Source organism: Hibiscus syriacus, unplaced genomic scaffold, assembly GCF_006381635.1.
Source record: "Hibiscus syriacus cultivar Baekdansim isolate YM2019G1 unplaced genomic scaffold, ASM638163v2 tig00110467_pilon, whole genome shotgun sequence".
Lineage (NCBI taxonomy): Eukaryota > Viridiplantae > Streptophyta > Magnoliopsida > Malvales > Malvaceae > Hibiscus > Hibiscus syriacus.
Window position 1 is genome coordinate 1,010,535 of NW_024062749.1, and position 25,512 is coordinate 1,036,046.

The 25,512-nt window shown below is 36.6% G+C and overlaps 3 protein-coding genes, 2 long non-coding RNA genes and 1 pseudogene across 7 annotated transcripts; 3 read left to right on the forward strand and 3 right to left on the reverse strand.

The window, feature by feature from the left end:
* Positions 1–417: 417 nt before the first annotated feature.
* LOC120127272 (homeobox-leucine zipper protein ATHB-12-like) lies at positions 418–1,308 on the forward strand. Of its 2 annotated transcripts, XM_039145218.1 has the most exons (3): positions 418–861; positions 945–1,063; positions 1,106–1,246. In XM_039145218.1, exons 1-3 carry the CDS (start codon positions 529–531, stop codon positions 1,242–1,244), a joined length of 591 nt encoding a protein of 196 aa, XP_039001149.1. In that variant the 5' UTR covers positions 418–528; the 3' UTR covers positions 1,245–1,246. The 2 variants fall into 2 exon arrangements, with proteins under 2 accessions (XP_039001149.1, XP_039001148.1); XM_039145217.1 differs by having other exon boundaries at positions 419–861; positions 945–1,308.
* Positions 1,309–5,424: 4,116 nt separating this feature from the next.
* On the reverse strand, positions 5,425–7,287 carry LOC120127274 (annotated as a pseudogene).
* A 5,866-nt stretch (positions 7,288–13,153) lies between these two features.
* On the reverse strand, positions 13,154–13,938 carry LOC120127410. Its single transcript, XR_005516537.1, has 3 exons — positions 13,891–13,938; positions 13,675–13,804; positions 13,154–13,266 (listed from the first exon to the last, which is right to left on the reverse strand). It is a non-coding gene; the product is annotated as an uncharacterized LOC120127410 (long non-coding RNA).
* A 503-nt stretch (positions 13,939–14,441) lies between these two features.
* On the reverse strand, positions 14,442–23,369 carry LOC120127411. Its single transcript, XR_005516538.1, has 3 exons — positions 23,238–23,369; positions 17,223–17,226; positions 14,442–14,460 (listed from the first exon to the last, which is right to left on the reverse strand). It is a non-coding gene; the product is annotated as an uncharacterized LOC120127411 (long non-coding RNA).
* Positions 20,520–21,440, forward strand: LOC120127408 (ATP synthase subunit delta, chloroplastic-like). The gene has a single exon (XM_039145320.1). It carries the CDS (start codon positions 20,619–20,621, stop codon positions 21,327–21,329), a length of 711 nt encoding a protein of 236 aa, XP_039001251.1. The 5' UTR covers positions 20,520–20,618; the 3' UTR covers positions 21,330–21,440.
* On the forward strand, positions 22,412–24,931 carry LOC120127407 (serine/arginine-rich splicing factor RS31-like). 2 transcript variants are annotated; one of them, XM_039145318.1, is made up of 6 exons: positions 22,412–22,485; positions 22,582–22,728; positions 23,718–23,830; positions 23,929–24,158; positions 24,233–24,511; positions 24,655–24,931. In XM_039145318.1, exons 2-6 carry the CDS (start codon positions 22,623–22,625, stop codon positions 24,683–24,685), a joined length of 759 nt encoding a protein of 252 aa, XP_039001249.1. In that variant the 5' UTR covers positions 22,412–22,485; positions 22,582–22,622; the 3' UTR covers positions 24,686–24,931. The 2 variants fall into 2 exon arrangements, with proteins under 2 accessions (XP_039001249.1, XP_039001250.1); XM_039145319.1 differs by lacking the exons at positions 22,412–22,485; positions 22,582–22,728 and adding an exon at positions 23,473–23,571 and having other exon boundaries at positions 24,655–24,929.
* The last annotated feature ends 581 nt before the right edge of the window (positions 24,932–25,512 follow it).

The window sequence follows — 25,512 nt, forward strand, 5'->3', positions numbered from 1 at the left end:
GTACTTGATGGATTTTATATCAATTCTAAATTAATTTTTATTTAATTATATGATTTATTATGGTGTTTGAGGATGACCACACATCTCGAATTTTCAAGAAAAAATATGTTGTAATTTATTGAAATATTTTTTTATTTGATTATAAGGGGGTGATTGGAAATATTTAAAAATATATTATAATAATTATATTATAATAATTTGAATGAGTCGGACCAAAACATTTTATTCTAAACTTGATCTCATCTCGATCTTAATTATATATTTTACAAATCATATTTGATTTATACTAAATTTAATTTAAAAAAATTAAATTTTTAAAATTAAACACATCAAATTTGAATATTTTAACTCATTAATTATAATCCATAGAAATGGGGCATATATATATATATATATGGAGGGCGCTTTAAATGATATGCAAAACATTCCCTTCTCCACCTCTGTTTTTGTTTTAATAATAGTAGTTGTAATAATTATAAATGAAGACTCCAAGATTTGCAGCAGATTATACTACTTACTCAGGAGATCATGAACATGGAATATCCTTTTTGCAGCATGACTGAAGTTAAAACAACCAAAAGAGAGAAGAACAAGACCAAAAGAAAATTCAGCGACGATCAAATCCGATCGTTGGAATCGATATTTGAATCCGAATCCAGGCTCGATCCACGAAAGAAGTATCAGGTGGCTAAAGACTTGGGGTTGCAGCCACGACAGGTGGCCATATGGTTCCAGAACAAGAGAGCCAGAAGGAAGTCGAAGGACCTCGAACGAGACTACGCCATCCTACAAGACAATTACAACAATCTAGCTTCCAAGTTCGAAGTCCTAAAGATAGAAAAACAAGCTTTACTGTCTCAGGTAACTCTATCTTACACTTTGGTTAAAGCAATGGAGTTTTCTTTACAAAGACGCTAATGAAGTTCCTTTTTTTTCATTAACAGTTGCAGAAGCTGAACGATTTGCTTAAGAAGCCGAAAGAGGAAAAGCAATGTTGTGGACAAGTTGATGACAAGTTGAGTTTTTCAATGGAAAGATCGGAACATGCACTCAGAGTGTTGTCAGATGATGATAGTGGCATAGTGAGAGGCTATTTTAGACTAGAAGAAGAGCCTGAACTTATAAGCATAGTGGAACCAGCTGATGGTGCTTTAACATCACCGGAAGATTGGCACAGTTTTGAATCTGATGTTCCCTTTGATCAGTCCGGCAGTGGGTATCAGTGGTGGGATTTTTGGTCTTGAACGAATGAAGTGATGAAAATAAATTATGGAGGAGAATGTATGTAAATAATCTTCATTATGTAAACAACCCAATAGGGTGTTGGGGCAAAGTAGGCAGTAGGGGACATAGGAGGGGAAAATTTGATTATGTATCAGTTAATTTAGATGAAGAAAGACTAGATTTTAGGGTCCGAGTATTAGAGTATAAGATTGAGTCAATTGTAATTAGTTAATTTGTTAATAGTTGGTTATGGATTTGGGTTATATAAACCCAATAGTTGTAAGTAGGCTTGAACTCATCTATTGCAATTTCCTTTATCTACTCTCAATATTCATCTTAACAAATCCCTAAGCACTCAACTGCTCATCACTTTTCACACACTTCAGTCACCGGCTGTTCTTCATATTTGGTCATCATGGTTGCTTTCTCACATGGTATCATTCGCCGATGATCCTGCGGCCATCTATCTTCCGCTTCGTTGATTTCATCTATTGTTACGTCAACAGTTGCTTCCTTTGCGATTGATTCATCATCGATTTTCTTCCATTCGTTATGGGTCTTGATCTGGTTGAAGTTTTATTCCAGATCTGATCGAAGGCTTGTTCATTTTCATTGGCCACTGTCTACTATAGGTTGCTTCATCACCGGTATTTTTTTTCCTCTTCTCTTGTGATTGCATTTTGCGATTCAATGGATATTGGTGGCTCAGTTCATACTAGTGCTGAAAGTTTAACAATGGTGGTGGTGTTGATCTATATTAGATTAGGTTCTATTTGAACAATAGCTTCAGTTTTTGGTCCTTCTTTGTTTGGATCTGGTTCCTAGAATATTAGAGAACAATACTTCTTTGGTTAATGGTGAATGTTGAGTTTCTGTTATTGTTGGTAGCCTGCGGTCTTGCGCCTAGCAATTGTTGAATTAAGCACTCGGTTATTGTTGGTCATTTGTAAGGTTTCCAATTAGTTGTTGATTCTATGTTGATCTTGTTGAGAATTTATCTTAGAGAAGAGGATTCATGATTTGGTGATGTTTGGTGCAAGGTTGCATTCAAAAGGTTGAATTTTTGTCGTGATAAAAAAAATTCCTAATTGGTGTTTGTGGGCTGGTTATTGAGATGCTTGATTCTTGGTGAGTATGATTGCTATTCTCGGTCGGTAAGGGAAGATTTGGATGCTGATTTTGAGCTTTAATCCTCCATTGGGGCATTTTGTAAGTCTTGAGTTGCTGATCCAAGTTCTTTCAAACTGGTCACTGGTGAATCATTGGTTTCATTGATTGCTGTTGGTTATTGATTTGGGATTTTCATTTCATGGTTTGCATTACTTGTGTGTTTGCTCAAATACTCTTTGTTTTAGTTTCTTTATGGTCTGCTGCTGCTTCTATCACAAGGTAACATGAGACTTGAAAGCTTCAAAGCCAAGTGTTCATGACAGAAAATCTCTGGGGAGGGTTAAGAGTTTAACAGCCTTGCCTTCCTTAACCAGACAAAATACGATGTTTTCTTGCCTAAGAGAGGCTTCAGATTGCACCTGGGAGTTTGTAGTTTAACCACCTTGCTTCCACCAAAAAGAAAGTCCAAATAAGTGAGAAGAACAGTTTTGATTCATGAAGTAGTTTCAAATGAAAGGATGAGAAAGACAGAATGGTGAATGAAGAGAAAGTCTATTTCTTTATCAAGAACCATCTTTTTCAATTTCTTGGTTGAGAACCAGCATTGCAACACTTTGTTTGTATCTCTTATTCAAGAATCAACTACAAAGAAGATCAAGAACTTGAAGAAGCAGGGTGAATATTAGAGTATAAGATTGAATCAATTGTAATTAGTTAATTAGTTAGATTTTGTTAATAGTTGGTTATGGATTTGGGTTATATAAACCCAATAGTTGTAAGTAGGCTTGAACTCATCTATTGCAATTTCCTTTATCTACTCTCAATATTCATCTTAACAAATCCCTAAGCACTCAACTGCTCATCACTTTTCACACACTCCAGTCACCGGTTGTTCTTCATATTTGGCCATCATGGCTGCTTTCTCACACCGAGAACTTATGAATTCACTTGATGCTGATTCTAAAATCTAACTTCAGCTTCCCTGGTAGTTACCACTTTTGGCCGGGAGATTGAATTGGCCAATGGGGTTTACAATGAAATTAGGGGCAGGTAAGGCTTAGGAGACCTTTGGCCAATTCTTCTATAGGCTGAGACAGGGACACATGTCATTTCCAATGCCCATTCAAGTATAGTTTTACTTAAAAACAACTGATATCTAAATGCAGATGTTCCTGAAATCAGGCTTTGTTTATAGCAGATAAGCTTCCTCTGTCCTTTGGAACAGTATCAGGACATAAATTATTAATATTTGATGAATTGATGGAATAATTTTATGCATCATCGATAAATTAAATAATAAAAATTGAATTTAATTTTAAATTATTTCATTGATTTATAGAATCATAGTCTGTCACTGCATTTAACACAAATCATTATAAAGATTTGTCCTTGAAAGGAATTGTCCAGACAAATGTAGCCCTTATAGGACCGGTAGAAACTACATTTGACAAAATGAAAATACAGGAAAACGACCAGTATTCTTTGGGAAAATTCATCAGAATATCGTACCATAACGTCAGTCCATGTTCGAGATGTATTGTTCTCTTCCGAGAATATTATCTCTAAAAGTCGAATATGTATCTGTACTTAAAAGTGTAATACGTATTATTATTGTACCCGGCACTTCTTACTTAGTGCGATTTTCATTTAAGTGTAAATAAATGTTCTTTCATAGCTTGGTTAGTTATCTTTGGCAGATTAAGCACTCTGTATAAGCCAAAATTCTGGGGCATTCAAGTTCAATCTACTCGTCCTGTACTATGCCATTTTGCCTGTTATTTCTCTGCTCAGGTATGGCTCAAGTTTCTCGGGATTTCACCAAAAAGAACCCCAGAAGAATTGTTTCAGCTGATAGATTATTTACTGATGTTAAAGCCAGATTTTGACTATGTACTGCAGACAATCAATAGGTGGCAGCTTGTTAGAACAATGGAAACTTCAAAGCTTGCAGCAAATGTTGAGCTGTGAAGTTATGCTGCTTTCTATTTAACTAACAACAATCTTCGTCACCTTCTCCCAGATGATGTGAATTGAAGGGACAATTATGAATCAGACTCATAGAGATGTAATAAAAGAGGCCAAAGATATTTTTTTTCTTTCATTTTTGTGTTTCTGTATGATGGACACCTTACACTATTAAGCATCAACAGGATGGTGAACTCTCAAGTCTCAACTGAATCCATGAACAAACCTCTGCACCTTTTTTGTGCTAAATCTCTTATCCTATGATTTCCATTTTAAAGTTTAATTTTTCTTCTTCTTTCAATTCACTCCCACCAGTTGTTTACTTGTCTTCCTCCCCCATTTCAGTCTTTTTGAGTTAAAAGTGTGATGATTGACCTCTCCAATGCAGTTGTAAACGAGCACCAAACTAGTTTCAGTTGCAAAATCTTACCAATTTTAGCTCTTTTCATCCTTCCACCTCTTATCCTCGTTGGTCTCTGTGTCTCCATTTTCATTCTCGTTGCGGTTCACAACGCTGCTTTCCTTCTCTCTTTCCTTTTGCTATCCGCTCAGGTCGCTTCTTTCTTAGCCTGGAATGCTGTTAACTGGAGACATCATAACAGATCTGCTTCCGCCTCCTTTCTTAACTCTTTACCTGACTCTGATCTTCTACTTGCACTTGAAGTTCAGCTCGTGAAGATCACTGGGGTACTTCCATTTCAAAAAAGTTTCAGTTTTTGTTGCCTTTCTTGTGTTGTAATGTGTGGGTTCCATTTTGTTTCTCGATATTTCTAGAGCAGCATCAAGCACTTGAGTGCAATTAGTTGTTCAATTTCTAATTGTTTTTCATCTCAACTTATGGTTTGTTCAACCTTCATGAAAAACGTGGCGTAAACTTGAACGTGTTAAGAGCCAACTGATGTGTATTTGCTGAATGTTTCGTTGATTATTTACTGTTGCCTTTTGATTTTGTCAATGTTTTTGTTCTTTTACTACGACTTGATTACAACGTGGTGAACAACGGGGAAGAGAGTAATAATTAATACTAGGGAACTTTGTATTACAAGCTCTCTCATCACTTGTATTTACAGTACAGTGGCTGAAATATAGGGACAACACATATTTGTGTTGGATAATTCTCCATTTTTACTTGTCTTAATATCTCATTTTCCATGTGACTAATTATGTTAGTAAGACGAGCTTAACGTACGCCTAGGGTGAACTTTGACACTCAAAGGATTAGCCATCTCACACGACAGCTTTAAAACCTCCGACAAGTCAACAGCATTCTGATCGGACGGTAGCCATTCGAACTCGTGCAAAAGGGTCGCCACCCAAAAGGTGACGGTGGTCAACCCCAAGTTCTTTCCGGGGCATGATCGTCTTCCCGAGCCGAATGGAGCCAGCCTGAGATCCGAACCAAGTACGGAAAACTCCATCTCACCTTGTTTAGCAACAAATCTATCGGGTATAAATTCAAGTGGATCCGCCCACTCTTGCGGGTCCCTTGAGATGGCCCACATGTTCACCATTGCCGTGGTCCCCTTCGGGACGTGGTACCCATCAACGGTTGTATCGGTGATAGCAAGACGGGCCCAGGAGAGCAATGGGCCCGGTGAATGAAGCCTTAGAACCTCCTTAATCACAGCGGCGAGATAAATCAAGTTCATTACATCAGACTCATCAACGGCTCTTGATCTACCAACAACATCGTCGAGCTCATCATGGACCATTGACTGAACATCAGGGTGAAGCACAATCCTTGCTAATATCCACTCGATCAAAACCGCCACTGTATCTATTCCTCTGAATATCATTTCCTACACAAAAGACAAATAACAGTATTTAGCACCTATAGTACGGGAAGAAATAACTTTGACACCATTACCAACAAGGTTGATAACTTACCCACAAAACGGCGATCATGTCGGAATCTGATAATTTATCAGCACCTTGGAGAGAAAGCAAGACGTCGACGAAATCTCGAGCATCTCGTTTGTTTGAGCCCTGTGTTGGGATATGATTCGACTGACGAATCGATTAACTTTAGGTACAAGGTTTGAGCATCTGGCTCTGAGTTTTTGAGGGTCGAATTCGGCTAGCCAAGGGAGATGGTCGGACCAATTCAAAGTCCCTAATAAATCATATCCTTCATCAACCAGTGCTCGAAGTTCCTCGACTTCATTATCGGCACAATCTAACTTATATTTCCTTCCGAATATCGAAGCCGTCATGTTGTTTAGAGAAGCTCGTTTTAGCACGTCGCGAACATGGAAGCTTCGGCCATGGTGATTAGCAAATAAGGTCACCATTTTAGAGGCAATCAAGCGTCTCTGTTCCTCGGAACCCTTGATTTGCTTGGGGCAAAAGAGGTGAGTAGCGGCGATCCTTCTAAGTGTTCGCCAGTAGACTCCGTAAGGAGCGAATCCGATTGCTCTATTGAACATCAAGCTATAAGCCGATTCTTTGACCGGACGATCAGCGAAAACAGAGCTGCTAAGAATCTCTCTCGCTACATCGTGATTGCACGTCACGATAACTCGTGTATCGCCAAGGCTGAAGGCCATGAGCCTCTTTGCCTTGCATGTCTCGGCAGCGGCTGCAATTTTGTGGTGCGCTAGTGAGCTGGACATGAGGTTGATGCTGCCGATTAAAGGCAACCCTCTAGGACCCGGTATTGGTTTGTTAGAAACAGAGAGGGTGACACACTTTTTGAACCTATATTTTCCCCAAGCTGGACCACCGGGGTGAAACCAATAGATTAGGGCCATAACTAGCCAGGCAAGAGCTATAATCAAAATTGACCATGTAATATTTTCTTGAGAAAAAGCTCGGCATTTGGATAAAAGGGCAAAGACCCACACACTCTCTATGTCTGTACTTTTCATGGTGTTGGTAGCTTAATTACTTGAAAGTACCCTAATAATTGGAAAAACCAAAGACGCTGGCTTTTTTATTTTGGTAGTAAAACCAATGAGTGTGGCTGCTATTTATATAGGCGTAGTAGAGCGCAGCCATTAGTGATAGATAAATATTTATGAAGTGAACACGTAAATATTAGGGATATAAATTTATATTGAAAATGTGATCATTAATAAGTTAATTTAAAAGAATGATATATTAATTTTTTTACGTAAGATTAAGGGCTCAAATATCGATGTTGAGAAAATTGGGTTAAAAATTGTCCTTATATTGAACCTCTATAAAATTTAATCAAAATTAATAGATTAATGGATCAAATATAAATGATTAAACAAAAAATATTAAAAGTTAAAAAAATTAATACAATCTTAATTTGTTGATGTTAAATTTCCCAATTTACAAAATTATAGAATCAGTATGTTTATTAGTAAACACACGATTTTATATTTTTATTAAAAAAATTGATCTCAATAGTAAAAATTATGTAGAAAAATAAAGTGAAAACCCTAAACCAAATCATATAAAAGGTATGCTTCATATCGTATCTCTTCCAAAGCTGCTTTGAATATAATAAAGTGAAAACCCTAAACCAAATCATATATGCACTATTCTTGTTGTTTCCCTCATAGGTTAAATACGATAAAAAAGCTTCAAAGAAGCTTCGCCATTAATACAGCAGCAAGAACATATGTTCTTATTTTTTTTAATGTGTGATCGACAAATCAGAGAAACACAGGATGTTGAACATTAATGTTTTAGTGGTGCCCCTGGGAATCAACTGATGATCAATCTCTTATATAAGAATCAAAGACTAGCAATGATGTCTTGTGATGTAATGATTTTAGACCTGGGCATTTCTATTATTCTTTGTTCCTCTCTTTTTAGTGCATATATAGATAACATGTCACTTAAGTTTACGTGGATGTTAATTTAATGCTTCTACTTTAAGCTTTTTTTTTTAAAAAAAATTAATAAAATATATTCTGAAACATAAATTTATAATTTAAGATATAAAATTTTATTTTTTAAACTTATATGTGTATTGTAAGAATTTGAATATATCCAAACTCATTTCATTATTTTTGAAGAATATCTTCAAACCTGATTTATTATTAAATGTATGTAAACAATATAGATTGTTGAATAGGTTTTTTTATTCAATACAAAAACCTTAATATTCAATCAAAATCAATAACTGTTTTTTTAATAAATCTGAAGTGAATACAAGATATTATATGTTCAAAGACTCTCGATCATTTGACAATGAACGCTCATATCCCTACACGAATAGTACTTGAATCCGAAACATTAAAAAATAACAACAATACTTTAATCACTAAAATCGCTTAACTTTTACCATCAATAACTGTTTTTTAATACTTTAAATCCATAACTGTTATCCTAAAATTAAGAAAGCATCAAACAGATGCAAATATATATATATATATATATATATATATCATTGTTTGGACGATGGACAATGAGATAATTTAATTATTAAGAAAATTTATAATACTAATATGTACATGTATTGATACGTCATTTCAAGTAGAGATGAATGTTAGATTGAATCGACGGCAAATATTTTGAGCTAGTTGAGTTAGTGGGTTATAATTTATCGTCCTATCTCAATTTAATTTTCTTTTTAAATTGAATCTAGTGAAATAAAATTCGAGTTGAATTAAGTTGAATAGATTTATTCAAATCAAATTAAAACTTTAAAATATGATTAAATTCTAAGTTTACATAGTATAAGTATATATTTCAAAATTATTTTTAAAAAAAGTTTTTTTTAAGTATAATAAACTTGATTTGATAACTCATTTTTTTAAAGTTCTAAAATTTATTATTTTCAAAAAAGTTTAAAATTTTTATGGAATTTTTTTTATAGAATATATATATTTTATAATTTTTTAAGAATTTAGATTTTTTATATATGTAAATTTTCAGAACGGAGAAGGACCAAAGGAATATTACACCAAATTATTATTCAGCTTATTTGGTATTTGATTTTTAAAATTCAACCCGACTTGAATTTAAAAAATCGATTCAATTATTCTAAAATTTTAATTTTTTATATTTTATGAATCTAATTTTATTTACCTCTGATTTTTTTTTTGAATAATTTGGTGTAAGTATAATGTAGTATTTGTTCAAAGATAAATATAATTCTCAATCTTTTAATATTGAACTTTTAATCTTTTGACATTGAAACTCGTACCCTAGCATTCATGGTGCTTGAACCCGAAACTTTAAGAAATAACTATAATTTTTTTACCAACCGAAGTCGGTCCCTGTTATTCACCTCTAAATTTTAAATGGATGATTTTTTTTAATGTTTTTTCATATATAAAAGTTTGAAGAATATAAAAGTGTTTAAACTTTCCGTGGTTTTTTTTCTTCCTTTGATCCATAGTTTTTCTTTTCTCCTTTCGTCTTTAGTGTGGAAAAAACTTACCCAAATTCAATTTTTTTCTTTGATCCATAGTTTTCCTTTTCTCCTTTCGTCTTTAGTGTGGAAAACAACTTACCCAAATTCAATTTTTTCCTTGAAAATAAGTTATAACTTATTAGATACGAGATTTGCTTAATCATAAGATTATCTGTTTTTTTCTTTACTAAAAATCACTAATTTTATTCAAAATAAACCACAATAAAATTTACAATCATAATCATAAATTAAACACATAATTAGGAAAATTTCTTATAATCATTGAAACAAAACTAACAACTTAAGATCACATATGACCATATAAAGAAAGATTAAAACTTAACTAAGAAAAATAAAAAAAAGATAAATACAAACAGAAGTGATCGCATCGAGCAAAAACCATAAAAGGAGATCAAGCTACTGAAAGACTACCGACAAACTGCAAATCAGACTCGAGCAACATGAAAAACTATCCACAAACTCATAACGGGTATCTAAATTCAATCTGAGGGTCTAAAGCATGAAAAATCAACAATATAACAGATAAGCGCCATTTTGATTAGTCGTGACGATGTCAAATCAACCCTTAAAAAATATAAGTAAAAATAACGGTCAAATAACCGAAAACGTGTCAAAATGCAGATGAAAACGTGTCATACATGTAGACTTATTGAAATAAAATAAAGAAAATAAAGATATAATATAAGAAAATAAAAAGACAATAAAAATACGAACGGTCAACAACCAACATTAAAATTGGTGTTGTCTCCGATTAACAAAGATAAAAAGAAAAAGAAATGAACAACTTACATGAGAGAAAACTAAGAGAGATGTGGGAATTTTTATTTTTAACAATAGTAATTGAATTTTATTAATAAAAATAATAAAAGTAATCAGAATTACAATGCAGAGAAAAAAATAGGGACAATAGTCACAAAAAAACTCATATATAAAACAAAAATATTAAATAAAAAACGAAAACTTCTCTTGAGAATGACGTCTAGCATAAAAAAATCTAGTAACCTTCATAAAAATTTATTTTTTGTCTCAAACGAGACACTTTACAAAGTGATAAATGAGTTGTAAGCAAACCAAATTATCTAACAGACTGCTTCGCTACACAATTCTGATTATATTAGCAAACAACCTTTTATCAAAGAGGTGACTGACTATACGTGAAAATCGACAAACCAATCAGAAAACAAATATCATGAGAGTCTTTGTGCGAACACTAACACGACTGCAAAGGTATGAAAAAAACGTGCCAAAAGCCATAAGGAATATGCCACAACAACAGAGAAAAATTGTGTCACAATAACAGAGGAAAGCGTGTCACAAGGATATAAATTCTTATTCAAAATAAAAAAAATAAAAAAAATCAAAGCACATGATATGAAAAAAAATAAGAGAAATAATAATTACCGACAGTCGACGACCAATATAAAAATCGGCATCGCCACAGTCTAAACAAAAATCAAAAGAGAAGAAAAAGGTGAATAAAAAATATGAAGGGAAAATCTAGGTTATGTTGTAGTCAAACAAGAGTTATGTCTGCAATTACATCATATTTGCAATAGATTTTGTACCAACTCAGTCCTCATTACTCACAACAAAATCCATGCCTTACCTTTTTGACAAAAAAAAGAAAAATTCACAAAACCACTTGGAAAAGTTTTATCAACTTGACATCATTATTTAGTGGGTCGAAGACTCATTAATAACTTTAAGTCTTAACAAATATCAAGATTTGGATTTCGTCAACAATATTATATATCTCTTGATGTTTTTGAATTAGTATTTTTTTTAAAAATATTAACAAATTGGATTAGTGGGATAGTTAAGGCCTAACCCACTATGGCTTAAAAAACCTGGGAGATCATTGGATCTGATGCCTTATTCTGACTAGCCATCGTGGAGGTGGGAGGTGTAAATTAAGATTCTTGACTTACATGTAATATATATGAATGTTTGAAAGATGGAGGAATATGTTCAGCTTTGAATCCGTGGTCTTTTGAGGAGCCACATATACGAATTATTTAGGGCCAGGATGCACTCAAATTGTTTGATGGATATCACATTCTTCATTGCCATTGCTCTTTTTTTTTGACTGAGAAAACATTTGGGATTCACCAATAGAGTTGGGTCCTACATTTGGATTTGCTTCACCTCAAATATCCATTAAAAATTCCCACTTCACTCTCTCCATATCTGTATTCACCCATTAATATTCTTATATATATTTAAAAAAACCAGATTTGGAGCAGATGTTTTGAGTTCATATTCCTTCTTACTCTCAAGATTTGATTCCAGACAGATTACTTTCTTTTCTTTTTGTTTAAAGTTTAAGTTTCAGACAACTAAAGCAAGTTGCATGGTTTGTATTGGCAGCCCATGCAGAGCAATCATAATATTAATACAAGTAGAAGAATCAGTCCTCAAGTATGAAAATGGGTTGGTGCTGAACAACTCAATCGCAGTTCCATAGCATATGCTTTGAACCATTGCTTTCACCACATTTCACTTTTATATCCATCGTTCCATTTAAACAAATTCCATGTTATTATTTATTATTATTTCTTAATTTTTTTCTTTTAAAGATTGAATTGTCTGTTATCCATGGCGAATTTAAAAATATTTTTTAAAGTGGACACAAATATTAACAATATAAAAATTTTATATATAGGTAGGTATAAATAAAATTTTAACATGGACACAACTGGCAAAACTTTCGAGATAATGTTCTGAAAGAAATTAATTCATGAGCTAATGCACTCCCAAGATTAATTTCTCAAATAAGGTGAAATCCACAGTGTTGGCCGTAGGTCGCCATGCACTCCGGGCGACCTTGTAGGTCGCCATGCACTCCGGGCGACCTACCCTTGCTCAAACAGAGAGAATGAACGTGTTGCATGGCACATGCACGTCCCAACACATAGGTCGCCATGCTCTCCGGGCGACCTTGTAGGTCGCCATGCACTCCGGGCGACCTACCCTCGCTCGGCTTCCCTCGGATTCCCTCGCATAGCTCGCTCGGTTGCCCTCGGATACCCTCGCATAGCTCGCTCGGTTGCCCTCGGATGCCCTCGCATAGCTCGTTCGGATGGCCTCGGATGCTCTCGGATGGCCTCGGTCGAATGGCCTCGGATGCCCAGCGTGTTGGGACGTGCATGGCACATGCAATCTCTTGTAGCTCGCCGGGAAGACATGACGACCTAATAGGTCGCCCGGAAGGCATGGCGACCTACGGCCAACACTGTGGATTTCACCTTATTTGAGCAATTAATCTTGGAAGTGCTTTATCTCGTGAATTAATTTTTTACAGAACATTATCTCGAAAGTTTTGCCGACACAACCATTAGAATATATTACTAACAGAAGAAAATTTAAAATCCAATGCCCACCTTCAATCTCATGTTGATCCGCCAGTGCTTTTAGTTGACGTTTATTTGATCTTGTTGATATAACTTTGATTTGAACTGTCACATTGATAAATGCGTGCAATCAGATCAGATGGCTTGATTAATAAATACTGTCCTTGTCCATAAACATATGATTAATTTAAGCACAACGCGAGAGAACATTAATTTCTAGCAGCTTAAGTCATCTCCAACTCGATGCTCAAGCTGTAGCAGCACCTGCAACAATGGTGAAATAGTTAAACAGCTAAAAACAATATCAACAATTGCTCGATACTACACTCATATTATTTACTTGATCAAGAATGTTGGCGTTCATGATTAATGTTAAAGATGGTTAAAAGATAGTGGGGATTCGTCCCTACCAATCTTAAATATCAGCAGACATTCGCAACCCTACGAGGGGGTTACCATGGGCCAAATTTGGATTTAACTCGGTGTTTATATCGGTTAATTTCTCTCTTGTCCATGCAAACTTGACCTAACCATGCAGAGACATGGAGTACGTACAACATGAACCAGTTGCAAATCCTCACATGTACATATAATACAAGAAGAATAAATTGAAAGGCTGAATAGAGAAGCGTTTTCTGTGGTTCAAAAGTTGAAATAACATTGTAAATACACCTGGAGATTGTTGAAGCAGGTCAACTGATTCACTGGCTTCATGTTCCTTCTTGCTACTTTGCTTGTTTAATTTATTACCCTTGTCTTCAAGCTCTGGATGGATCTTCCGTTTCAGCATTCTCCTCATCACCTAATAATCATATTAAACTCAAACCTTGGTTAGAATGAAATTAATCTATAAATGGGTGTGTGATTATTATGAAAAATATTACTCACTTGGTTTAGCATTTTGATGGTACTTGAATCCTCTCCAACTTGAGGAATGAGTTTCTTGGGAAAAGAGAGGTTCTGTTTGGTACGAACTGATCCCTTTCTATCCGTTTCAAGAGTGACCGGCTCTTTTTTCATGCCGGAATCAGAGTCCACAGAGAATAGGTCGGCCAGTGTTCTTCTTCTTCTTCTCAACTTTCCAGAATGTCTCTCAATGGCATCCAAATCAGTCCTAATTTCATCATCAACAAGACACCTCGGCAGCCCCATGAACCTTTATCCTCACATGCATCCTCGAAACCGTGGTAGAAAGAGCTGAACATCAGTGGATTTTGATGGAAATATGTACTGTGAGAGTTGGTTTGGAGGGTTAGAAGCAGTTAGGTGTTTGTTTATTTGTGTAAATAAATAGTTTGTATTTGTTCATTATTTCAATATAGCAGTAGTAAATATATATTCAGCATTTCCTTTTGTTCTCCACGCTACTGCTTCTGTTTTTCATACTAACTGAAGTTTCTTTGAACCACCACCGGTTAATCTTTGATCGTTGACAGATCCTCTTCTTCATTACCATCACTGTAATTGTTGTCGTCATTGCAATTACCGTTATCAGAGAATTGTTCTTCCTCCTCTTGTTCGTCGTCATCACTTTCCGCGGCTAAGCAGTCTTTTTCTTTGCTCGAGGATGGTTTCAAAGGATCAAACCCAAAGGTGCCAATTATTATAATTCCATCGAGCACGTCAACCAGAGCTATCTGCTCGAGCAAAGCTTTTGTATTTGTGTCGATCGCAATGCCATCAGTCTTCTTAACACTTTGAGACAACCTATCTGCGCAAAATATGATAGTTTTCTCATGAGCAAACACTGTTGTTCTACAGAGAATGTGCAATGATATATGTGTATGTGTACAAGAAATTGAACCATTGAGGATGGTATTATTAGAACTAAGTAGCTAAGGTTAGTTAAGAGAGCTGTTAGAGTTGTTAGCAGTCAGTTGAGGTAGTTACAAAGCTTATAGACTTGTGCTAAGCTTCTGTTAGCTGCTATAAAGCAGTGTACTCGGTTACTTGAATTAATGAGAAAGTATTCAATGTTTGTTGAAACTTAAAGCTTAACCCATATTCCTAATATGGTATTATTCGCCAATTTTCCTGGGAAAATATTCGTGTTTCTCGCTGTGTAGGGGATCTCCTCTGCTGAAAACTGGTTCTTACTGCTTGTCATGTTCAATAGTGGTGAGTCGTCTCCATTCATGGACTTCTCCGCAATAAGTGCTAAGGCGTTCTCCAACAAGAAGGTCAACGTGGTTCTTGATGAGACAAATTTCCTCATCTGGAAGCAACAAGTTCTGTTAACGGTGCGCAACCATCGCCTTGAGCGGTTCTTGATGGGAACAGTGAGGTCTCCGCCTGAAACCGTGGTCAACGATGATGGTGAGGTTGTGCCAAATGAGTTGTATGAGGATTTTGTGGCACAAGACAGTGCCCTTGTATCGTGGTTACTCTCCACGATTAGCCCTCAGCTTCTTCCACAGTTTGTGGATGCAGAAACGGCTGTAGTGGTCTGGAACACATCCCTCCAATTCTTTGGAAATAGGTCCACAACCGGTGTTATCAGCTTACACTGTAAGTTACAATATCTCAAGAAAGGAGATGATTTGATGAGAGTGTATATCACGCGTGTAAAAGAGGTGTGTGATGCCCTGCAGTCGTGTGGGAGTATAGTCTCTCAAGCTGAACACATTGCCAGCATACTGAAAGGCCTTCCTCGTGAGTACCAACCTTTTGTGGCGGTTATAACCACCACACGAGAATCCTTATCCCTTGATGCTGTGTACACTATGTTGTTGGATGCAGAAACCCAGCTAGCTGGGTTTGGTGATCAATCTGAGATATTCCCAATGAGTGAAAATATTGCTCAAGGGATAAGTTTTAACAAATCGTCCATCTCTAGCTATTATTATGATCATAAGTCCTCTCGGCCATCGGTCAGTTCTGGTGGATAGGTTGGTGGAAGAGGCCGAGGTCGTGGTCAACACATGCAGTGTCAACTATGCGGTAAAAATGGCCATCTTGTAGACAGTTGTTGGCATCGTTTTAACCAAGATTTTCCTGGGGTCACAGCTGGCAGTAAGGGTTATTCTAAGGATCAATCTAGAAATATCTATTATTCCATGTGCGAAACCAAGATTACTGAATGCGAGTGCTGCAATGCTAGAATCAAAGTATCGTATGTTGATTCACACCCCCAAGTACTTATCTCAACAGCAGCCCGTGAGCAATGGGTGGTAGACTCGGGTGCCACACACAATGTCACACCAGATGGAGCAGTTCTTAGTCATAAAGATGACTATAACAACCCAGGTAAGTTGATAGTTGGTGATGGAGTAGCGTTGGACATTAAGGCAGTTAGTAGTTTTACTCTTGTTCATCTTCTCGAGCCTTATTACTATTTGCTACATGTGCCCAAGATAACAAAGAATCTCTTGTCTGTTTCAAAGCTTGCTAGGGATAATAATTCCTTCTTTGAATTTCATGCACGTGAGTGTAGCGTTCGTGATGAAGAGTCTTGTGATGTCCTACTTCTTGGGAAAGAAGAAGATGACTTGTATTCGTTTGTAGTTGATCCTCAAGTAACAACCCTTGTTGCTATAGAATCAAGTGCCATGGAAGCATCCTTTGATTCCTATGAGCTTTGGAACAGGCGGTTGGGGCATCCTTCACATGAGAGTTTAGTTAAGATTTGTAAAGATTTGAATGTAAATATCTCAAATGAAATGAATAAAGTGTGTGTTGCTCGCCACATGGGAAAGAGCCATAAGTTGCCTTTTCATGATTCGAAAACAGTGTATGATACCCTCTTTTAACTTGTGTTTACAGACCTATGGGGACATGTACCAGTCACTTAAAATGGCTTCAAATATTATGTTAATTTTGTTGATGCCTATACTAGGCATTCTTGGCTGTAGTTATTGAAGGACAAGGCACAAGCCATCACTGTGTTTGGGTTGTTTCAGCAATTGGTCAAGAATCAATTTGGTTTGTCTATTAAGGCAGTCCAAAGTGACTGGGAGGGGAATATAGGCACTTGTCGAGTTATTTTCTCAAAGAAGGCATCCTGCATCGAGTAACATGTCCACACACATCATAACAAAATGGTGTGGTCGAACGCAAACATCGACACATTATTGAGCTTGCACTTGTGCTTCTTGCTCAAGTATCCATGCCAATCTGTTTTTGGTCATATGCAGTTGTCACTGCAGTGCATTTGATTAACAGGTTGCCCATAAAGTTGTTGCAAGGGATGTCACCGTTTGAGAAGGTTTTTTATAATAAACCAGACTATGGAGCATTGAAAGTGTTTGGCTGCTAGTGCTTCCCACACTTGCGGCCGTTCTTAAAACACAAGCTCGATTTTCGATCCCAACCATGTGTTTTTTTGGATATAGCCCCAATCACAAAGGATTTTAGTGCCTTGCACCTAATGGTCGAATATATATGTCACGTCATGTGAAATTTAATGAGTTAAACTTTTCTTTTGCAGGCACCACTTACACTGGGTCCTCGTCTCGCAAAACCAGCTAGTAATCTCAGTCTCTAGAAGTGATATCAGATGTAGGAAAGTTTAGTCGTCATGGTGATTCTGCTCTATTGAGTGTGAGACAGAGATCTAGTAGTGAAAACTTGTCCCTAATGAAAGCTGACTCAGCAGCTGAGCATGAGGAAGTGTCAAGGACATCAAGGTCTAGCTCAGATGACAACAGTGCTGACTCTGCTGCTCAGTCCCCCAGTCCTATTCACAATGTCTCTAATGATGTTAATGGTAGTACATCAGTGCCTGTTCAAGAGTTGCGTACAGATGGTGAGCATACTACATCAGTGCATATTCAAGAGTTGCATACCGATGGTGAACTTGTTGGAAACAGGCACTCAATGCTCACACGCAGCAAGTGTGGTGTCTTTAAGCCAAAGACGTATACCAGTTTTTTTGATGATTCAGTCCCAACAATTGTTCGTGCTGAGTTACAATCTGCTAGTTGGAAAGCAGACATTCATGCAGAACTGGATGCGTTACGAGAAAACAAGACTTGGTCTCTTGTTCCCTTGCCCAAAGGGCGTGATATTGTTGGATGCAAGTGGCTCTTTAAGATAAAAAAAAAAGAATCCAGATGGGTCAGTTCAAAGGTATAAAGCGAGGTTGGTTGCCAAGGGGTGCTTTCAGGTTCCTGGATACGATTTTAAAGACACATTCAGCCCAGTTGTGAAATTTGCCACTCTGAATGTAGTGCTTTCACTTGTTGTCACTAAGAATTGGACTCTGCATCAAGTCGATGTGAACAATGCATTTCTGAATGGAGAGTTGTCTGAAGAAGTGCTTATGCACCAGCCTATAGGATTCGAAGAGTTTGCTGCTGATAGATCGCCTCTTGTTTGCAAGCTAGATAAAGCCTTGTATGGGCTTCGACAGACACCCATAAATTGGCATGATAAACTCAAGGTTAGCCTTCAGTAAATGGGGTTTGTTGAGTCAGTATCAGATGTCTCATTTTTTGTGAGGTGTGTGAACAGCAATTACACGTTTGTATTGGTCTATGTGGATGATATAATCATCACTGGCGAGTCTAAGGAAGATGTAGAAAGGGTGGTTCAACTCATGCAAAGAGATTTCTCACTTAAAGACTTAGGTGAGTTAAACTTCTTCCTTGGAATTGAGGTTAAAAGAAGTAGTGGTAAACTGGTGCTTTCACATAAGGAGTACATTCTTGAACTACTGGAAAGGGCATATATGTTTATTGCTAATTCTGCTGCTACACCAATGATTGGGTCATCGAGATCGTTTTATGAAGTAGGACAGGTACTCACTGATGCTCGTGAGTATAGAAGTCTGGTTGGTTCACTGTTGTACGTGTGTCACACCCGTCCTGATATATCGTTTAGTGTGAACAAAGCTGCTCAACACATGCATGCACCGTGTGAGTTTCATATGGCAGCAGTTAGGCGTATACTCAGGTATTTGACTGGTACCTTAGAGTATGGTCTCACGTTGTGGCTAATGACACAGGACTGAAGGTCGTTGCCTTTGCTGATGCTGACTGGTGTGGAGTTCGAAGAAACAAAAGACAGTCTCAAGGTCGACCATGGAAGCATAATACCGTAGTGTTGCAGACACAGCTACAGAAGTGACCTGGATCAACGCGTTGCTAGTCAGCCTGGGTGTGAAGCAACGTGAAGAACCAGTCATCTGGTGTGACAACACGAGTTCCATCACAATGAGCATAAACCCGATTTACCATGCTCAGTCTAAGCACGTCGACATGGATGTCCACTTCATTAGAGAAAAGGTTACTGCCGAAGCCTTGCGTGCCAGCTATGTCCTAGCAAACTTTCAGGTGGCAGATGGTCTCACCAAACCGCTAACCAAAACTGCGTTCGAAGTGTTCAGGGCTAAGATGTGTGTGTTACCTTGTTGAATGAGGAGGAGAAAGTAGAGGGAATATTAGAACTAAGTAGCTAAGGTTAGTTAAGAGAGCTGTTAGAGCTGTTAGCAGTCAGTTGAGGTAGTTACAAAGCTTCTAGACTTGTGCTAAACTTCTGTTAGATGCTATAAAGCAGTGTACTCGGTTACTGGAATTAATAAGAAAATATTCAATGTTTGTTGAAACTTAAAGCTTAACCCAGATTCCTAATAGGTATGATTGAATCTCCTCTGCACCCAGTTGAATATCTATTGAATAAAGTTACCATCAAACACAAAAATGTAGAGAGGAAATCATTAGAAGGAAAAAAAATCGAAGTTTTAGTTTAACAAGCTTATGGGTATTGTAATTACCCTCATTCTGCTTTTCAGTCAAGCTTTAGTTTGGTGAGGAAAATGGATGCGATGGGCAAAGCGTAGTGAGTGGGGGACTTGCTGGGAATGTTTATGACTTAGAGGAAGTACTTGGCTCGTGCTTTGGATTCTTGTAGATCAAACGGCACAATTGTTTGCTTTATTATTACAGGTCGCCATAGCTAGCTTTGAGAGTCAACGAGGACCAGAAGTTCTCGAGAGCTCGCACTGTCAAAACGTAATATATCTGTTGTCTAAAAGTACACGAAGAACCACTTCTAAAATTTGATCAGAGCTAGTTCCTCTGCGGCAAAATCTTGTGGATCAAATTAAATAAGCATCCCATTGACTCATTTTTGCTTTGAGATTTTACTCGGATCCCACATATTCCACCAATTTGGAGCACATTGTGGGGTTGTTTTCTGTTCTATTTGGGACATATTAGACCTCTCCCTGTGCACATATCCCATTAATTGTTAGTTCTCATTAATTTTATAATCAAGAAAGGTATATTATTCATAGTATACCTATTAGACCACTCCTTGTATAATAATATTCAAAGTAAAATTAGGAATTCGAATATTGAAATTATGAATAAAGTAAATTAGATTAAAAGAATTATTCCTATAATTAATTTCTACATTATTTGATCTGATTTAGTCTATTAACTTATTAAAAAATAATTTTAATTCTTTAATGGCAAACAATCCTTTATATTAATTCTTTAACATTAGGGCAAACCCGAGCTAAAAGAAAATAACATTAGGGCAAACCCAAATAGATGATTTATTCTTGAGTTGAAAGGAGTTACGTTTTCAAGTTTCAACCACAGAAAGATTTATAATATCTTATCGTTCTCCTTCAAATCCCAAGCTTAATTCCCAGGAGCACTATTCGTCCCTCCATGGCCCCTCTATCAAGCTCTGTTTCGACCCTCAAACCCACCAACCTCAACTCAACACCTCGCGAATTTCACCACTTCAAAACACCCAACAGACCGCGCCAGCTTCCTCCGCCGGCGTCACCCCACTGTTCCCTTTCATTCTCCACCACCAAAACAACCACCTTCTCCGCCCTTTTCACTCACAAAAACCTCACTTCTTTAGCCAGCCAGCCTCTCACTTCGTCCCCCCACATCCACCGAAAACCGGCCACCGGCTACGCCGCAGCTCTTCTTGACATAGCCCAACGCAACGGTTCACTTGACTCGGTCCAACAAGACGTGCAAAAGTTCTCGAAACTATTTCGAAACAGTCAAATTCAAGCCTTGATAAATGACCCTTTTCTGGGTTATAAAGAGAAGGGAAAAGCGGTGAAGGAACTGGCCAGAAAAGGGAAGTTCAACAAGCACCTGGTTAACTTGTTGAAGATGCTGATCGAGAAGAACAAGTTGGAGATGGTGAGTGAAGTGTTGGATGATTTCGAGAGGATTTATGATGAGTTGATCGACACTAAACTGGTTTGGATTTCATCGGAGAAGATGATTGGTGAAAACAGATTGTTTGAAATTGCTAAAAGGATCCAGGAACTTAGTGGGGCTGTTAAAGTCAAGATCAAGAACTTGGTTGCGGATAAGCTACCAAAAACATCAAACTCTGGCTTGGTGTATGATTGATTAACATGCATTAGCATTGTAAATGTAAAGTTTACATTATGGACAGAGAATGTATATGGATTAATTTAAATGTAAAGTTGTGTGTATCAATAATTAAAATATATTTTCGGACATAACTCACAAACTAATGCACTTTTGTAAAATGGTGCGTCTTATTTTCTTCTATCAGTATCCAATGTAAGTTTAATCATCCTTCATATGTATGACTTACACAATGCATGAGTGAATTTTGTATAATGGTGATAAATAGCATAATATAATCAATGCCAATCAAATTTGATTAAATCCGTTAAATTAATAGATCAAAGGGTAAAGTACATTCTACCTCACTCAATTATTAGTTTAGTTACAAATTTTCATTTGTTTTCTATTATAATTTAGTCATCTAATTAAAATATTATTATAAATAGGTCATTTCGCTTTTGGAATTGAAACAAACGCTTAATGTGGCCTGATAAAATAATATTTTTAATCTTAAAATTTATATATTCTATCAATTTGATCTTAATTCATAATAATTTAATAAATATAATCATTCATATATATATATATATATATAAATTAATCAGTTTAGTTATTTTTATGATATTGTCAAACCAAGTGAGTCCATTAAATTAAAACAATAAATGAATAACTACATTATATCATAAAGCAATAACAAATTTCTATTAAAATATTATATTATGACAGTAATATGTAACATTATTATAAATTAAGATTAAATTGATATAATTTTAAAATATAAATATTTAAATTTATTTAATTACTTTAAATTAAGATTAAATTAATATAAATATATAAATTTAGAGACAAATTATTATTAGAACATATCTTACATTCAGATGGGCCAAATAATTTTTGTATTGCCAATGGGCTTTTTACTCGTTGGGTTAAAAACCGGTCTTCTAGTAGGCCTTTCTGGGCTCATCAAAACTCGATTAAGCTATGCCTCTAACCATCTAACGGTTAGTATTGTGTCATGCTGAATGGTGTGATAATCTAACGGCTAAAAAGGACCATACCAGCATCATCTCCAAATTTACTCTTTTAGGGCTTTGCTTCGCATTATATATGGATTTACGCTGTTATTTCCATTCTTTATCTTTGTTTAGGGTTTTCGGTTATCGTTTAAGCGCTTCTATTGCTTCTTCGCAAGGTATTCTCCAGAATTATATTTTTTGGTTACCTAAAAAAGGAAGGAAAACGCGACCTATCAACAGTGGTAATCTCCTTCTTTTTTACTATGCTGCAGGTTTCTTTTAAGGATAAAGGTGCAATTCTTTCGGTGGAAGAATGAGGCCTGTATTTGTGGGGAACTTCGAGTACGAGACTCGGCAGTCGGAGTTGGAACGTTTGTTTTCTAAGTATGGAAGGATCGAACGGGTTGACATGAAATCTGGTAATATATGGAAACAATGAAGTATCTCATTTTGGGGTTGCAGTTTACTGTTCAATTAGCTAAATTAATTCGGTATTGCTTTTGCTTTAGACAAGTCTGTCTGAATCCTAAATGATTTGTTTGGGGTGCTTCGTCCCCTTTTATAGTTTGTTGATGGTTAGCTGTTCATAACCCATTTGCTAAATTGTTTCTTATGTTGATAGTGGTTGAGTTTTTCATGAAATTAAGTTCAACTCGTTTAATTCTTTACCTTTTGACTGATAGCTGAGGTCTAGTTGCCTTGTCTCACGTATTTTTCTTTAATAACGTCTTAATTGACACCGGTGAAGAGCCTTGATTTGTTGAATGGTACATGTGGGTAATTTTGGGGTTGAATGTCTGATTTCAGTTATGCAGCAAATAGACGAGGTCTGTTAATCCGATCACAGTTTCCAGGAAGAAATTAGAATCACACCCCTAGGCTTTCAATTTTCTTAGAGTAAACCTCCATATTAAGTGTTTGTTTTGACGCAGGAACTTCTTCTAAGGGCCACTCACAGATGGCATCATCCTTCATTTTCTTCTCTCCATCATGTTACTCACCCTCCTCACTGGCTGGTGGGGATCCATCAAATTATCATGTCATACCTACTTCCACTGATTATAGAAGATCACTGAATTCTGTCATGCCATGCCTTCTATTTCTGAACTCCCGCTATCTGAATGGCCCAGCATGCTTTGCAATGATGTATCAGACCTGAAAACTTGGATTTTAACCTTTAAAATGTCACCATCTTGATTTAGTTCACCATGCAACGCTTCTACATCCTTATGTGCATCAGCCCTTGCTTCACATGTATGCAGGTGTTGTATATTTTTTCTTAGTTCTTGAAGGGAAAATAAATCATGTGCTTTCACTGATTTGGCTGATAATGTACCACTAAGTGTGCAGGTATAGCACCGATTATCCAAACTGTCACTTGTGCCACTAATTTCAGTTTATATTGCAGGATTTGCCTTCGTTTATTTTGAGGAAGAACATGATGCTGAAGATGCTATACGTGGACTTGATAATATTCCTTTTGGCTATGATCGACGACGGCTGTCTGTGGAGTGGGCTAAGGTGTGTTATTGTTCTCTTACTCCTTTCTACATCTGCTGTTTTTGAGTGTTAATGGGAATGAAAGCAGTAATTTCTGAAAATGGTGATTTTTTTGTCAGGGTGAACGTGGTCAACATCGTGATGGTTCTAGGTCAGTGACAAATCAGAGGCCCACCAAAACCTTGTTTGTTATCAACTTTGATCCGATTCGTACTAGGGATCGTGATATAATGAGACACTTTGAGCCATATGGGAAGGTTCTTCATGTTCGCATTAGGCGGAACTTTGCGTTTGTGCAGTTTGCTACGCAAGAGGAAGCTACTAAAGCCCTTGAAGCTACACAAAGGAGGTATGATATACTCTTCTTTCTAAATTGTTTTTGTCAGAGGTATTGCTTATAAAGTATTATGTATGCCTTTACAGCAAGTTACTGGACAGAGTTGTGTCTGTTGAATATGCTTTAAGGGATGATGATGAGAGGGATGACAGTCATGGTAGCCCTAGAAGAGGAGGTGGCTATGGTAGACGTGGGGTCAGTCCATATGGGAGGTCCCGAAGTCCTGCATACCGCAGGCGACCAAGCCCTGATTATGGTAGGGCTCGTAGTCCTGTTTACGATCACTATGATGGTCCTGCTTATGACAGGCACCGGAGTCCTGATTATGGGAGGCATAGGAGTCCCGAGTATGACAGACTCCGCAGGTAGTGATTAATGCCATATATTTTATGTTTCTTGTTTAATTATCTATTTTGGAGATCTTCTAAGCCATTATTTATATCATGCTTGAAATTATTTAGTTATTTATCCACATGTAATATATCCGTTGTGTTTGTTGAATTTGCAGTCGATCGCCTGTTAGAAGGTCCCGAACATAGAAGGGCATTAGATGAATGGTGAAGGTTTTGTTCAGCACATGGGTCAATGTTCTCAAGTATTTTGTGGCTCTATGCCTAGCTGTGAACGTGTTTTGTAGAAGAATGAATTAGCATTTTCTTTTCTTTCCCATTATATGTTTAGGAAGACCATTGTAGCTTAGATCAAACTAGAATTAACAGTAATACTCGGTTTTAGTTGAGATTAATAGTTTGCTTGATTTGTAGATTAGACCAAAGTAGAATTAGTATATATGATGGCTTGGATAAAATGATGTTTGCTTTATTTTCTCCCCTTTATTTGGACAGTAATCGTTTCCTAATCATCTTAATTAATAATTATGTTGCAGTACAATAATATAACAATACGTCTTTATTGCACCAAATTCATACGAACTCAGAAAGCAAAAGATGAGGAGGAAGATGAAGCTCAGGATTTCCTTAGAACTTTCGGGGATAAGCATCAGCATGAGGATGCAAATTTCAATCTAGTTGAGCTTTACTCTATCAAGGCATTTGGTAATTCCATGACTTTGTCAAGCACTCGCACGTTAAAAACAAGCCAAGATGCGTCTTGGATCTTACGGCGTGGGTCACCCTTGGCCAGTGACCACTAGGCTAGACATTGGTTCCTTGCTCTAATGGGTACATGTTGAAGCGAATGGAAACGAAAATAGCAAACCATGTGATGCACAAGAGGCAAAAGGCGTATTATCAAAATAACATATTTTTTTAATCTTCACCGTCTACATAGAGACTTTAGGCTGTTTGTTTAGTTCTGAATGGAACCATTTAGCGTTGAATATTGAACCGTTCAGTATTCAGCGCGT

What these genes read in the sequence shown, in the direction of transcription:
- LOC120127272 (XM_039145217.1), top strand. Translation starts at nt 529, where the DNA reads ATGAACATGGAATATCCTTTTTGCAGCATGACTGAAGTTAAAACAACC. An exon ending in AACAAGCTTTACTGTCTCAG is followed by an intron (nt 862 to 944) that starts GTAACTCTATCT and finishes TTTCATTAACAG; the next exon opens with TTGCAGAAGCTGAACGATTT.
- LOC120127407 (XM_039145318.1), top strand. Translation starts at nt 22,623, where the DNA reads ATGAGGCCTGTATTTGTGGGGAACTTCGAGTACGAGACTCGGCAGTCG. An exon ending in ACGGGTTGACATGAAATCTG is followed by an intron (nt 22,729 to 23,717) that starts GTAATATATGGA and finishes TTTATATTGCAG; the next exon opens with GATTTGCCTTCGTTTATTTT. An exon ending in CTTGAAGCTACACAAAGGAG is followed by an intron (nt 24,159 to 24,232) that starts GTATGATATACT and finishes ATGCCTTTACAG; the next exon opens with CAAGTTACTGGACAGAGTTG.
- LOC120127408 (XM_039145320.1), top strand. Translation starts at nt 20,619, where the DNA reads ATGGCCCCTCTATCAAGCTCTGTTTCGACCCTCAAACCCACCAACCTC.